The 16,520-nt window shown below is 48.4% G+C and overlaps 1 protein-coding gene across 13 annotated transcripts in view; it reads right to left on the bottom strand.

Moving 5' to 3' along the window:
- The window catches only part of UBE4A (ubiquitination factor E4A), a 104,912-nt gene extending 94,186 nt beyond the window's left edge, over positions 1-10,726 (bottom strand). For 3 of the 13 annotated variants that reach the window (XM_068136339.2, XM_078768533.1, XM_078768529.1), the window contains exons 1-2: positions 10,539-10,638; positions 7,723-7,866 (exon numbers count right to left, since the gene is read on the bottom strand). In XM_068136339.2, the coding sequence (XP_067992440.2) occupies positions 7,723-7,861 (139 nt within the window). In that variant the 5' untranslated portion in view covers positions 7,862-7,866; positions 10,539-10,638. Of the gene's footprint in view, positions 1-7,722; positions 7,867-8,093; positions 8,134-10,509; positions 10,644-10,674 lie in introns of those variants that run through there. The other 10 variants (XM_068136337.2, XM_068136343.2, XM_068136342.2 and 7 more) reach the window with 8 other exon arrangements.
- Between the last annotated feature and the right edge of the window lie 5,794 nt (positions 10,727-16,520).

The following is a 16,520-nucleotide window of genomic DNA, read 5'->3' as shown; positions in this document are numbered from 1 at the left end:
ACACGCCCAGCCATTTCCACAACGCTAATGCACCCATCCACAATACCATTCTGTCACCCGCACCACAAATGCCAATATCCAACCACAATTTACCTATACCCTCTACCTAACACTTACACTACCCGCCCCGGGTACTCGTGAAAGGGGTCCACTCTTCCCCCATCCACACCTTCGCACCATGCACACCACTCCGTACCACTTACTCCAACTCTCTCCACACACCTGTACTTGCACACCTGTGCTCTCACACCTGGTGCCACCTGCACCCTTCTCTCCCCAAGCGCATTCGCGCTGATCCACAACACTCATTACTCACACACTGCTCCACACACCTGTCCAGTTGCACACCTGTGCAATCACACCTGTCCAGTTGCACACCTATGCAATCACATCTGTTCCATCCTCACACACACACGGCATCATCTCATCTAACTACTCCCCTCTGAAACTTGCGCTTCCCAGTCGTCCCTTTAAACTATTGCGCTCCCTCGTCATTATCATCCACTCTAATCTACCTGCGTCCCCACTACAGGTATCAGTCACTACCTAACCTTATCGTCACCTAATGTCATCTTCGCTAGATCCCTATCAATATAACCTAACCCACCCGGGCTAGTTTTCACTGCCATACACCCCATAATCTATTGCTCCTTTGCCCCACTATGGGAAGGGTGGCAGGGATGCCACCCTTACCCACCGGGCCCATCGCTCACTACCAATTTTGCACATCAAATTTCAACAAATCAAAAATTTGGCCAATCACTGCCCATCATCTGCCAATCACTACTGCCAATCCCTTGCCAATCATCAATTTTTTTTTTTTTTTTCTAATTTTGGGTCCAAAACACTAACCTCATCACCCAGTCTACTCACTAATGCCTCTCGGTGCGCCAATTCCTATCCAAAGCCCGGCTTCGTAAAGCCAAGCCATGAATGCGGGTTGTTTGGTGCCAGCGGCTGGACGCGTCCGGCACTCGGTGCAGGGACGGGGGCTTACCCGGGCCGAGATCCCACGCACCATCTCGGCGTGGAGCCATCCAATGTCCCGATCTCGACCTGCCGGACTGCCTCAACAAAAAGTGGTCGCCATGACGACCCTTCCTATCCAGCCGCCCGCTCCGCCTAGTGGAGCACGGACGCGGCCGTTCAAAACGAGGCCCAGCACGCACCGAGGGCCCGATTCGGCTAAAAGTCGCTCTAACCGCTAACCCGTCTAACGTCGATGCTTCACCTGGACGCTTACACCCCGCAGCCCGTTCCTTGCTCACACATCCAGCCGTGCCCATGCTCCTCGTACCTTTCCTTACACACCCAGGTACCCTCATTCCACTCACAGCCTTGGTCACACACCTGACCACCGAACACTTTGGCACACATTCGTTGGTAGCACACCTCACCAAAACACCTCTTCGCGCCCCCTCCTCGGTCACCTCCTCTGTGACAATCACAGGTGTGCTCTCATTCGCACACCCAACCAAGTGCCTCACCACCAACTCCAGCGTGCATTCCCACTCACGCTCTACCATTCCAGGTGTGCATCCTCGCTCACCTGTCACAACCAACTCACGCTCCTTGTCACTCTCACTACTCTCACCACCACTCTTGACCACGCACTCACCCTTACTCTTGACAGCACACTCTTTCCCCATGCACTTGTCCGTCACACACCTTTCTCGCGCACACTCTCCCGTTACACCCTCTGTAACACTCACCACACCGCGCTTCCATGTGCCCCCTCGCACACGCGCTACGACCGACTCACTCTCGCCAGCACCCTCACTCCTTGGCACGCACTTTTTCCTCACACACCCCAGAGTCGGACTTTCTTGCACACCTCCTTTTTCGCACACCAGACCTGTCGCACACTTCACCCACGGCCTCTCACGAACACCCGGGTCCATCTCGACCCCCAAGCTTCTTAAATCCCCTGGCGCATCATACGCACGACCATATTGGTCACCACTTACACCGGGTCCTCTTCCTCTTCGCTTCTCCTCCATCACCTGCGAATCCCTCATCCGGTTAATGAGCACATCATCACGATCCAAACACAGACTTTGGACCAATTCTTTTATCTCCTCTTTTATTTCTTTCTTATCCCCTCTCCGTCGCTTCTTAATTTCGCTCATCCCTTCTTCCACTTCTTCTAGTTTCTGCTTCACCTCTTTTATTCCCCGGTACGTCTCCTCCAGCTCGTCCTCCAAGGCTACCTTGACCGTTTCCATGTGCGTCCTCACCTGCCGGTCCTTCGTCTCCATTACCTCTACCACCTCGTCCAACCTCGTTGTCAGTCCCTCACGTACCATCTGACATTCCCTCTTCGTCGCCACCAAGTCGTTTTTTATGTCGTTTTGTGTCGCTTTTAACCCTCCTAATACCGCAGTGTTCCTTTGAACCTGCTCCGTTAGTTCTTTTTGTCCCTCCGTCAGCTGTTCCACCTCCTGCGTCAGGTCCTCTATGCCCCCTTGCAATTTTACAGTCCCCTTTCTCACCTCCTTCTCCATGCGCTCCTTACAGTGCCTCACCTCCTCGCGCACTCCTCCGACCTCCTCACTCACACCTCCTCTGATCTCTTCTCCCATCACTTGCATCTCCTGCCCAGATGCCACCCTCATCTGCTCCATTTCCTCCCTGTGAGCATCCAGTTTGGTTTCTACCCCCATTCTGACCCCCTCTATCTGCTGCCCCATTTGGTTAACTTCCCTTTCCGCTTGGTCCCTCATGTCCCTCAATTTGCCTTCCATCCTGTTTTCTAACCCCTCTAACCCATTTTTCACTCCCTCTATCTGATTCTCCTGGGCAGCCATTCTATTTTCTACCCCCATTAACCCATTTCTCACCTCTTTTATCCCGTTGTCTAACCCCTCAAATTTGTCGTCTAACTTCCCAAATTTCTTGTCTAAACCCTTAAAATTATTGTCTAACCCCTCAAATTTGTCGTCTAACTTCCCAAATTTCTTGTCTAAACCCTTAAAATTATTGTCTAACCCCTCACCGGTACCCCTCGCTTCGTCCCTCATTACCCCCATTTGGCTTTTCAAACCTCTAATTTGGTCTCCCAATTGCTCACCCATTTGTTCCATAAGGGCCCTCATTTGCAACATGAAAAGGTTCGAATCCACCAGGGGCGCTGCCACGGTCGCGGGCGCGGTGACCAGCGAGGCGCCATTTTGCGCGTCTGCTACCCTCGCTGCTTCGCTCTCCTCACGTCCCTCAATTTGGTCCTGGACCGACCCTGCCTCACTCTCCCCTACCGGACCCCAGCTGTCTTGATCCGCCATAGCGCGACTTTCAAAATTCGGGTTTTTATCTTCGTAAAACAAATTCAAATTTCGCCGTTATAATTTCGAGCGCGGGAAACGCGCTCCGAATCGAATTCTACCTCCCCAACACCAATTGTTACCCTAGTGGTACAATTGGTGTTCCAAAATTTGGGCCTAATAAATTTAGTCCCAGGTTCGAATCCGACACTCCTGACACCAATTGTTACAGACACGACTTTGATGTTATGGTGGGCCGAGCGGAATGGCCGCCGTGTCCGCACAAGTTACCCGATTATGCTCGAACGTTGACTAAGTCGCGCTATGCTAAATCAATGATGGAAAAGGACACAACGGCTGGGATTAAAATCACACGACACCAAGGGTTCAGTTCTCAAGACCTCCGGAGGAGGTTATATTAGGGCGGAAGGTCAGATTACAGGAATGAGAGGGACAGCATAGAAAGATAGGCACTTAGACACACTTATCTTATTCCCGACAGACCACAGATAAACAGGACAAAAACTGACTCACACGGGGATTGATGGCAAGGAAAGCGGGCAGTCGATGGCTCAAGGTGCACTCTTGGCTCAAGGACAGAATGGACCCGGTCCGGTCCAATGATGCGGGGAGGTCGCTCTCAGCGCTGGAAGGTCGCGACTTGTCTTCTTCAGTCGGGGGCGCATCTCTCGTCACGTCCGGTAAGTCGCTGCGTATATCCGGCGGGGAGTGACACGCCCTCGGCTAGTTAGCTCCGCCCCAGATGGAATCGGTCCGCCCTTCTTATTGGGTGCGGGGGGGGGGTTACTGGCTCCGCCCCTGACGAGGAGCTGACAGCCAGCCCCTTCGTGGTAACCCCGTGGAGCGCATGGGCAATGGCGGCTAACCACGCCGGTGTGAGGACGCACACTCCCCGCACGCCGCGCCCCTCTGTTGTTGTTGTAGTTGTTGTTGTAGTTGTAGTTGTAGTTGTTGTTGTTGTAGTTGTTGTTTCATGGGGAAGATGGGAGGAGGTAAGGGGAGGTCCTAAACTCACTACTGGTGCCATACAATCACATTCTGGTGCAACGAAGAGTCAGAATTAATGGAAACGAGTCCTTAACTGACATAGACTAAGAATAACTAGCAAGATGTCCGAAAGTTGTCTACGTGAGATGCGGTGGACCTGGGCACGACATTTAATGGGGGAAAAAGGGGAAGGTCGGTTCTACAGAGTGTTATTTACAGGCAATGGGACTAGGGAATGGGGGATTGGGGATAGTTGGGGAGTATTGGGGAAATAGGGGAATATTTACAAGCGGATATGGAGGCCAAAATGCCATATCCGCAACAATATATATAGTACGGGCATGCCCTAGTTCTTACCAATTTGAATTATAAAACTCAAATATGGCCTCACTGAGACCATTCTTACCAATTTGAATAAAAAACCCAAATATGTCCTCACTGAGACCATTCTTACCAATTTGAATAAAAAACCCAAATATGTCCTCACTGAGATCAGTCTTACCAATTTTAATTATAAAACTCAAATACGTCCTTACTGTGACCATTCTTACCAATTTTAATTATAAAACTCAAATATGTCCTCACTGAGATCATTCTTACCAATATGAATTATAAAACTCAAATACGTCCTTACTGAGACCACTCTTACCAATTTGAATAAAAAACCCAAAAATGTCCTCACTGAGACCATTCTTACCAATTTTAATTATAAAACTCAAATATGTCCTCACTGAGATCATTCTTACCATTTGAATAAAAAACCCAAATACATCCTTACTGAAACCATTCTTACCAATTTTAATTATAAAACTCAAATACGTCCTTACTGAGACCATTCTTACCAATTTGAATATAAAACTCAAATGCATCTTTACTGAGACCATTGTTACCAATTTTAATTATAAAACTCAAATACGTCCTTACTGAGACCATTCTTACAAATTTGAATTAAAAAACTCAAATACGTCCTTACTGAGACCATTGTTACCAATTTGAATAAAAAACCCAAATACGTCCTTCCTGAGACCATTCTTACCAATTTGAATTATAAAACTCAAATATGTCCTCACTGAGACCATTGTTACCAATTTGAATTAAAAAACTCAAATACGTCCTTACTGAGACCATTCTTACCAATTTGAATTATAAAACTCAAATATGTCCTCACTGAGACTATTGTTACCAATTTGAATTATAAAACTCAAATACGTCCTTCCTGAGACCATTCGTACCAATTTGAATAAAAAACTCAAATACGTCCTCACTGAGACTATTGTTACCAATTTGAATAAAAAACTCAAATACGTCCTTACTGAGACCATTCTTACCATTTTGAATAAAAAACTCAAATGCATCCTCACTGAGACCATCTATCTATAATTCCAGTAATCTCTGTCTGTACGTTTGTACGTTTGTACGTTTGTCTGTCTGTCTGTCTGTGACCGCTGTTTCTCGACAACCACGGGTCCGATATACTTTTAACTTGCCAGGTATATTGCTGGGGACCCGAGGATGTGCCTTTTCAAGGTTTCATATTAATCGGACAATTACTTACCGAGCTATGTCCAAAAAACGATTCAACCAATCAGAGAGCAGCGAACGATCGCGTGTGCCGAACGTGGCGGGCACACTCTGCCTCGGATGGCACATTTGAGAGCGTATTCATTTATTTCACGTTTGCAAACTATGTTGGCGTTAAACTATGTTTTACAACTAATAAAACCGAATTTGCGATTCATTCGCTTTCCTGCGCGTTTGTGCACGCGATGGCGATTTCTTTACCAAACTCCGGAAGCCGTTCGCTTTGGACCAAACCATTGCATGTAAATAGAGGGGGGGGGATTGTCACCACTCGCAAGCCGTTCGCTTTGGACCAAACCATTTCATGTAAATAGAGGGGGGGGATATAATTTTAGATATAGATATAGTACGGGCATGCCCTAGTTCTTACCAATTTGAATTATAAAACTCAAATATGTCCTCACTGAGACCATTGTTACCAATTTGAATTATAAAACTCAAATATGTCCTCACTGAGACCATTGTTACCAATTTGAATTATAAAACTCAAATATGTCCTCACTGAGACCATTGTTACCAATTTGAATTATAAAACTCAAATACGTCGTTCCTGAGACCATTCTTACCAATTTGAATTATAAAACTCAAATACGTCGTTCCTGAGACCATTCTTACCAATTTGAATTATAAAACTCAAATACGTCGTTCCTGAGACCATTCTTACCAATTTGAATTATAAAACTCAAATACGTCGTTCCTGAGACCATTGTTACCAATTTGAATTATAAAACTCAAATATGTCCTCACTGAGACCATTGTTACCAATTTGAATTATAAAACTCAAATACGTCGTTCCTGAGACCATTCTTACCAATTTGAATTATAAAACTCAAATACGTCGTTCCTGAGACCATTCTTACCAATTTGAATTATAAAACTCAAATACGTCCTTCCTGAGACCATTCTTACCAATTTGAATTATAAAACTCAAATATGTCCTCACTGAGACCATTGTTACCAATTTGAATTATAAAACTCAAATACGTCGTTCCTGAGACCATTCTTACCAATTTGAATTATAAAACTCAAATACGTCGTTCCTGAGACCATTCTTACCAATTTGAATAAAAAACTCAAATACGTCCTCACTGAGACCATTCTTACCAATTTGAATAAAAAACTCAAATATGTCCTCACTGAGATCATTCTTACCAATTTGAATAAAAAACTCAAATACGTCCTTACTGAGACCATTCGTACCAATTTGAATAAAAAACTCAAATACGTCCTTACTGTGACCATTCTTACCAATTTTAATTATAAAACTCAAATATGTCCTCACTGAGACCATTCTTACCAATTTGAATAAAAAACTCAAATACGTCATCAAATATAATACAAATCATCATAAGCGATTTCAAAGGAAACTATAACGCTTCTCGGTGGAGTGCATACCTCCACCAGGCTGAACACATTACATTTTGCTTGCTCTTGTCACCCACACAATTCATCCACCGAATTTTGCCATATTCCATCCACAACCTTTTGACATACTACGTATCATACTATCTATGGCTTTTGGTCCCATCTAAAAAAAAATAAACAAATCTCGTATTCGGACTGCGATCTTTACCAAACTCAAATTAATTTGGCCTTAATTTGACACTCGACCTGTCCTCCGGGTGTCATCTGATTGCGTCCACAACTTTTTGAGATATCCTCCACACAGGCAGATAGGGGTGAAGCTATAACCTCCGTCCAACGGGTTGAGAGAGGGATGGGGAGGACAAGGGGTTCCTGTACCTGGATAGGGATGTGCTCAGGAAGGTATTCCTGCAACTGATAGAGTGAGCCGCTGTACCTTGGAGGGGGCCAGGGTAAGGGAAGTGTGTCCTGTACCTAGTCGAGAGGAGTGAGGGTAAGATAAATGTACCTGGGAGTAAAGGTAACCCTGCAATCGAAGTCCGGACTGTTGAGCGCTGCAGGAAACGGAAATCCTGAGCCTGTCCGAGTGAGGGGAAAAGCCCCGCAAAGGGGTTTTCTTTCAAGTTGTTGTTTTTGGCGTCTGTCATCCCCCCTACACAGAAACAGGGAAAAATTTTTAATGTCAAATACAAGGGAAGGCGTGCAAATCGTTTCATCATCGCGTCAATATTACACACATTGCTGCACATGCAAGGCAGATTCCTTGTCATTCTCATTATCCTCAATTCTCAAAAGGTGCTAAATGCAACGAAGGGAAAGCAACATCATGGACGGACTGCCGAGGGTAACGAGGTCGATACTGAGAAAACTTGACGAGACCTTCTTCACGACAAGATCGTTGCATTGTCCTCAGATCAATCACCCGTCCATGTTACCTCATCCGTCCTGCGGGTCCCCGTGTTACCTCATCCGTCCTGCGGGTCCCCGTGTTACCTCATCCGTCCTGCTTGTGCCAGTATTACCTCGCCCGCCCTGCTTGTGCCAGTGTTACCTCGCCCGCCCTGCTTGTGCCAGTATTACCTCGCCCGCCCTGCTTGTGCCAGTGTTACCTCGCCCGCCCTGCTTGTGCCCGTGTTACCTCGCCCGCCCTGCTAGTGCCCGTGTTACCTTTTCCGCCCTGCTAGTGCCCGTGTTACCTTTTCCGCCCTGCTAGTGCCAGTGTTACCTCGCCCGCCCTGCTAGTGCCAGTGTTACCTCGCCCGCCCTGCTTGTGCCAGTATTACCTCACCCGCCCTGCTAGTGCCCGTGTTACCTCGCCCGCCCTGCTAGTGCCAGTGTTACCTCGCCCGCCCTGCTTGTGCCAGTATTACCTCGCCCGCCCTGCTAGTGCCAGTATTACCTGGCCTGCCCTGCTAGTGCCAGTGTTACCTCGTCCACCCTGCTTGTGCCCGTGTTACCTCGCCCGCCCTGCTAGTGCCAGTATTACCTCGCCCGCCCTGCTTGTGCCAGTATTACCTCACCCGCCCTGCTTGTGCCCGTGTTACCTCGCCCGCCCTGCTAGTGCCAGTATTACCTGGCCTGCCCTGCTAGTGCCAGTGTTACCTCGTCCACCCTGCTTGTGCCCGTGTTACCTCGCCCACCCTGCTAGTGCCAGTATTACCTCACCCGCCCTGCTTGTGCCCGTGTTACCTCGCCCGCCCTGCTAGTGCCAGTATTACCTCGCCCGCCCTGCTAGTGCCAGTATTACCTGGCCTGCCCTGCTAGTGCCAGTGTTACCTCGTCCACCCTGCTTGTGCCAGTATTACCTCGCCCGCCCTGCTCGTGTTACCTCGCCCGCCCTGCTCGTGCCAGTATTACCTCGCCCGCCCTGCTCGTGCCAGTGTTACCTCGCCCGCCCTGCTCGTGCCAGTGTTACCTCGCCCGCCCTGCTCGTGTTACCTCGCCCGCCCTGCTCGTGCCCGTGTTACCTCGCCCGCCCTGCTCGTGCCAGTATTACCTCGCCCGCCCTGCTCGTGTTACCTCACTCGCCCTGCTAGTGCCAGTTTTACCTCGCCCGCCCTGCTTGTGCCAGTGTTACCTCGCTCGCCCTGCTTGTGCCAGTGTTACCTCGCCCGCCCTGCTTGTGCCAGTGTTACCTCGCCCGCCCTGCTTGTGCCAGTGTTACCTCGCCCGCCCTGCTTGTGCCAGTATTACCTCGCCCGTCCTGCTTGTGCCAGTGTTACCTCGCCCGCCCTGCTTGTGCCCGTGTTACCTCGCCCGCCCTGCTTGTGCCCGTGTTACCTCGCCCGCCCTGCTTGTGCCCGTGTTACCTTTTCCGCCCTGCTTATGCCCGTGTTACCTCGATCGCCCTGCTTGTGCCCGTGTTACCTCGCTCGCCCTGATTGTGCCCGTGTTACGTCGCTCGCCCTGCTTGTGCCCGTGTTACCTCGCTGGCCCTGCTTGTGCCCGTGTTACCTCGCTCGCCCTGCTTGTGCCCGTGTTACCTCGCTCGCCCTGCTTGTGCCCGTGTTACCTCGCTCGCCCTGATTGTGCCCGTGTTACCTCGCTCGCCCTGCTTGTGCCCGTGTTACCTCGCTCGCCCTGCTTGTGCCCGTGTTACCTCGCTCGCCCTGCTTGTGCCCGTGTTACCTCGCTGGCCCTGCTTGTGCCCGTGTTACCTCGATCGCCCTGATTGTGCCCGTGTTACCTCGCTCGCCCTGATTGTGCCCGTGTTACCTCGCTCGCCCTGCTTGTGCCCGTGTTACCTCGCTCGCCCTGCTTGTGCCCGTGTTACCTCGCTCGCCCTGCTTGTGCCCGTGTTACCTCGCTGGCCCTGCTTATGCCCGTGTTACCTCGATCGCCCTGCTTGTGCCCGTGTTACCTCGCTCGCCCTGCTTGTGCCCGTGTTACCTCGCTCGCCCTGCTTGTGCCCGTGTTACCTCGCTGGCCCTGCTTGTGCCCGTGTTACCTCGCTCGCCCTGATTGTGCCCGTGTTACGTCGCTCGCCCTGCTTGTGCCCGTGTTACCTCGCTGGCCCTGCTTGTGCCCGTGTTACCTCGCTCGCCCTGCTTGTGCCCGTGTTACCTCGCTCGCCCTGCTTGTGCCCGTGTTACCTCGCTCGCCCTGCTTGTGCCCGTGTTACCTCGCTCGCCCTGATTGTGCCCGTGTTACCTCGCTCGCCCTGCTTGTGCCCGTGTTACCTCGCTCGCCCTGCTTGTGCCCGTGTTACCTCGCCCGCCCTGCTTGTGCCAGTGTTACCTCGCCCGCCCTGCTTGTGCCAGTGTTACCTCCCCCGCCCTGCTAGTGCCAGTGTTACCTCACCCGCGCTGCTCGTGCCCGTGTTACCTCGTCTGTTCTGCGGCTCCCCGTGTTACCTCGTCTTCACCGACAGCGCCAAACAAACCCCTGAATTCCTGAAACGTTCCGGAAATCCAGAATTGTTTACAAAACAACAAACTTCCCATTAAACAAGCTTTATTACTTGGGGTGAAGAAATGTCTCATCCGCACGGAAGGAAACTTGATTTACGCACTGCAAATAAAACTCCAAATAGCCAGAGTAGCGAACAACGTTTGCACATACACCGCATCAAACTGTTTATGCCAATTATGGTATTTTAATAGCGATTTTTTTTTTTACACGATGAAGGATGTTGTCCTAAAATATGAAAATGAAAAGCTTTTTCTACAAGTGATATAAATGATACGTTGTCAGAGGATAATTTGAGACAAGTAAATATAGACTTTCTGTGAATTGGAAGTTTGTTTTCATATAAATTGTGAATAAGACACATATATATACCGTCTTTGTTTCAATTTATCCTTCACCTTTGGCTTTACAACACGAAAACAACAACAATATCATCATCTGGCAGGGTATGTTCAGTTACCAGGCAGCTTGCCAAGCGAGCCGTTCCTTATCAACAGGTTCCATGGAGCCGAGTGCTTGCTTGAGTGATTAAGCTGCTTGGCGAGCGCTGCACCGAGTGCTGTACACGAGCGCTGTACACGAGCGGCTGGCAAAGTGGTTCGTGCGGAACGGCTCGCTTGACAAGTGATAACAACAAAGAGCAATCAGAGATTGCAAACCATCGCCAGGTTGTGTTTTCAGTGGTTTTAAGGCTTTGTGTTAAAACAAATATGGCGGCCGAACCACGTGACCGATGACGTCATTATTTGTTTTCTAAACTAATTTATTCCTCGAGTATGCTCAAGATATTTCATCTTGATCGGATGAAGTTTTGTACTTGTCGAATTATGACGTCATAATGGAGGCACCTATGACATCACTAACATATTTTACTCCCCATGGAGAGTTCTTTACAATGAGCCATGTCTCAACTTTTTCTATTCGGCATTTTCAGATATGGGTGCAAAGTTTTTCGGTTTTTCCAAGATGGCAGCTGAACCACATGACCGATGACGTCAAAGTTATCATTTAAAAATTGCACAGGTGGAGTTGCACCTATGGTGAAATTTTCCTGTCAATCGGACCAACGGTTGCAGAGAAAACCATATTTATTCTGTGCGGACAAACAAACAGACAGACACACAGACAAACAGTCAGACAAACAGACTCAAATGCAATACCCTCTCCTCAGGTGAGGGTAACAAACCTCTTGTAAACAGAACTGAATCAGAGTCCTCACTCCATAGTTCATCATCCAAATCACTCAGTTCTGCTTCCAAGCCAGTCTCAGACTCACCACCAATGATTACCATCTCATCACTGTCAATGTCGACCTTTGTGTTGTCACCATTTGTGAACAAAGCGTCAGGTATGGCATCGGAAAAATCCCATGCCGTGCAGGTAAGCCTCGCTGCCCTCCACTACACCCTCACACGTATAAATAACACCGCCATAGTTTGAGTGAACGCCTCGGAGTTAAAGCTCGGTCGGCCGTCCGTCACCCGGGGGTCGAAACCCCCGGGGAACACGACAATATGTAATTGAATAGCTCCCACTGAAAAAAATCAGAAGGATATCTCAAAGTTTGACTGAGAAATCCTCCCGGAAGGGTGCAAGACACATGAAAAATGCACTTCGGAGAAAACGGGACACAAAGTTTACGGGCACCGAGCGAAACAGAACTGAGCTCTCGCTCGCGGACATTGCTCATCCATTCCGACTCGTATGCAAGCTGATCTCTGATTGGCTGACTTGGGCAGAAACTCGAGGCCGTTCTGAGATTTTTGATGTTTTTTTCAAATTGGTCAAGTCGAACCTGCTGTAACTAAGGACCAAAGTCGTTGCTAAGGAGTTGACAATAGGACATTAACAAGGACAAGGTAAACGAATTAGGCCTAATTAAGCCTAAATAGTGCAGACTCCACCCTATTTCACATATTTTTTCCATAGATTAGGTACCAATGATCTCAAAGTCAAGCAATAATCTCATTTTCCATGTTTTATCATGAAAACAGGTATTTTTCACTGTATTGCTACCTTAATGCACGAGTGTTTGGGGAGAGGGGGGGGGGGGGGGGATTTGGGATGTCTGGTGGTGGTACCACAACCAATGAAAGTGTCTGGCAGTGATCATTCCTGATACCTGGGGTTACGCTGAACATTTTGTCATGGGTTTCAAGCGGTTAGGTGATGATCTAACCTAGCTCAATTTTGGGGTACCTTTCTCTTGGCCCTCCTGACCACACCCACTAGGGGGTGCCCGGCAGACGTTCATTTCCTTACATAGGGATGCACGGAGCATTGTGGTGCACATTAAAATTGGTTACCTTTTCAGCTAGGCTGACCTCTCTGGGCTCCGGGTCTAATTGTTGTGACGTTTGCCAGTACTGTTGGAGCTACTGTGGGTACTGCTGACGTGAACTCAGAGGAAGGTGATGGATTCTCCGCTTTTGGAATTCTCAGATGATAAAATCTTCGTGTCAAATTTCGTGTCTTTGTCAAATTTCCATTCATTATTTTACTGTGTTTGTGTCACTGTGTTTATAGAGTTAGTTTTGATTTGTAATTCCTCTCCCTTCCCCCCCCCCACCCCCCAACCCCCTCCCTTGTCCTGTATCCGATGCTCCCCCTCTCTCCTCATTAACGGTATGGACCTCAAACATCCGGGGCCATCGCTCAAACCTGATTGATCTCTCCATTCCGGTTGCTTCTGACAATCCAGACTTGATCTGCTTCACAGAAACTTTCCTCCTTCAAGATGTCTCTGATTCCTTAATATCTCTTCCTGGTTACTCCCTCCTCCGGTATGATAGACCTGAGCCTCGTCCTGGTGGTGGGGTTGCTATCTTTATCAAAAACTCATATGAAGTTTTTTTGTGTGTTCTGTACCGTCCTCCAAACAGTGATGACTCCCTTTTCATTTCGCTGTCTGACAACATGGACCAACTTGTATCCACTCATCCCAACTCTCTCTTCCTCATATGTGGCGACATCAACTGTCATCATGCCAGCTGGCTGGGTGTGGGTTCCTCTCTCACCAACCATGGCACCTCAGCAAAGGACTTCTGCGACTCACTGGGACTGACACAATCTGTCAATTTCCCGACCCGGATCTCAGCCAATGGAGTATCTTCTCTTTTGGACTTGGTTATGACAAACCTCCCTGCATATGTCTGCTGCTCTTCTGCTGCTGCAATCGGTTCATCTGATCACTTGCTTGTTAAAGTGGACATTCACCCTCTCTCTGTTCTCTTCACCCTCTTTTGCTCAAGGTCATATGCCATCTGCTGGAAATCAGCAAACATTACCGCTTTACACAAAAAGGTGCAAAAACAAATCCTTGCAACTACAGACCAATCAACCCACCTCTTGGAAGGCAAATCCAATGGAAGGCAATCTCATTTCCTTTCACAAAGCTCGGAACAGGTGTGTGTCTACCCTCAGGAGAGCCAGGAAACAATATCTCTCCACTCTCAAGACTAAACTCTCAAACCTGTCTCCCTCTTCCAAATCCTGGTGGCGTCTGGTCGTATCTGTTTTTGGTGTTTGTTCCCCTTCCATCCCCTCCCTTACCTCAAATGGCTACACAGCTGACTCCGCACATGGAAAAGCTGAATGCCTCAACTTTGTGTTTGCCTCAAACTATTGTGTCCCAAATCCATCTCTCTCTGTACCCACCTTACCCAGTCGTACCCACCGCTCCTGGACTCTGTGTCCTTCTCTCCTGACAAGGTGGATAAGTTTGTCAAACCTCGACTTTGATTCTGCAACTGGACCAGACGGCATCAGCCCACGGCTCCTAAAATCGTGTTCTACCGCTCTTTCACACGCTCTCTCTATTCTCTCCACCCTCTCTTTTGCTCAAGGTCATCTGGCATCAGCTTGGAAATCAGCCAACATTAGCGCTTTACACAAAAAAGATGCAAAAACAGATCCTTGCAACAACAGACCAATCAGCCTGCTCCCAATTACCAGAAAATTCATGGAATCAATCATCACTTCTGATATCAAATCCTTCCTCTTCTCCAATGGCTTGATCTTGGATCATCAATTTGGATTCAGACCAGGTCATTCTACTCTGGACATGCTGCTTCTGCTGTCTCAACAATGGATGGACATCCTCAATGCCAAACAGGAAATCAGAGCCATCTCCCTTGACATATCTCGTGCCTTCAATACGGTCTGCACCACGCCCTGCTCACCAAACTCTCCTCTTGTGGTATCCATGGAAATCCCCATGCATGGATTGCCGATTTCCTCTCTGGTCGCAGTCAACACGTGGCGCTGAATGGAATTCTCTCATCTCCCCTTTCTGTTGAGGCTGGAGTTCCCCAAGGCAGTGTTCTGGGCCCTGTGCTTTTTCTGGTCTTCATCAATGATCTCTCCAACTCTCTCGAAAATCCTCTCTTTCTCTTTGCTGATGACTCCACTCTCTGCCGCTCCATATCTCAACCCTCAGACAGGCAGTCTGCAGCCTCCTCACTCTCTGCAGACCTGGACAAAATCACAAACTGGTCAAACAAGTGGAACATGTCTTTCAATCCTGACAAATCTCACACTCTCACGATGTCTCTCCGAAAAGACTGCCTGGAAAACCCTCCCATCTACTTTCTCAACAATCCTCTCGAAGAAGATCTGTCACTCAAGCATTTGGGTCTCATTATATGCCATGATCTTTCCTGGGAAAACCACATTTCCAAGCTGCCCTCCAAAGCCAGTCGCAGACTGGGCATCCTCCATCGTGCGAAGTCCTTCCTTGGCACCTCTGAGCTCCTCACCACATACAAATCTTTCATCCGCAGCTTGATGGAATACTGCTCTCCCCTCTGGGCTGATGCTCCTGCCTCACACCTAGCTTGGCTTCATGCTGTAGAAACCAAAGCTTTCAGAATCATTGGTGTCTCCCATGATGAAGCTGATTGAGGGCCTTTCAGTCTCTCACCGCAGGCAGGTAGGTGGTCTCTGTCTTCTACCGACTCCTCTCTGGCCTTGCTCCGTCTGTGCTCTGTCCCCCAAATATTCCTTCAGGTCGCACAAGATCTGCCAGCAACCCTCTTCTGGTGAAATTGCCAAAATCAGGACTCTCTCCTCACCTTTACTCTTTCATTCCTCTTTTCTTCTGCCCCTGGAACAAACTCCCACACTCTCTTCAATCCCACTCTTTAAAACAGCTGTTCACCACCATCTCTTATCTTCCCCCATCCAAAACCTTGATCTTTTCTACCCCCGTTCAAATACCCCAAATCCGCCTCCCTCAATTTCCATTTTCTTTTCTGAAAGCCCCTGTCGTGTCCATCTTGTTTATCCTGTATACCACACCCCAGCCCTCTCTCTTCCACAGATATCCCTGTTCTCTGCTGTTGATGTGCTTCCCTCTCTCTCCTCCTCCTCCTCTGGTCTCCCGCTCCCATTATTATATGTTCTCTGTGTTAGCTCTTACATGAGCCTCGACTTGGTTGACAAAAAAAAAAAATGCTCATGTGTTAAATTTTGTCACATTTCACTCCAGATTTCATTACTTAAGTGTATGGGTTCCGATCAAATCCAAATCCAGATTTCTATCATATGCTTTAATTAGCCTGTGAGAGTAGATAGTGTTTCTAAGCCAAGTACGTTTCAATCGGCCGAAACAAGATGGCGGCTTAAGAACCCCGCGATATCACAGAGGGCTGACGACGATGGCATACTGACATTTTGTTAAGGCTTATTTTGTTGTTGTTTTTGTTACGAGCACCCCATTAATCACCTTCAAAAAGGGTGTTTTACCACACCCAAACACCCGGTTTTCATTAATGGAGTTTAATATGTCGATAAGAACTCCCTTGGCATTCGATAAGTATGCATGCAAAGTTTGGGGCCAATAGGTTTCATGGTTTTGGAGTTATGAAGGAGACTGACAGCCACACACTCTTATTATCG

The sequence above is a fragment of the Myxine glutinosa genome, chromosome 14 (genome assembly GCF_964187855.1).
Source record: "Myxine glutinosa chromosome 14, kmMyxGlut1.1, whole genome shotgun sequence".
Taxonomy (NCBI): Eukaryota; Metazoa; Chordata; class Myxini; order Myxiniformes; family Myxinidae; genus Myxine; species Myxine glutinosa.
This window is presented reverse-complemented; position numbering and strand designations above follow the sequence as displayed.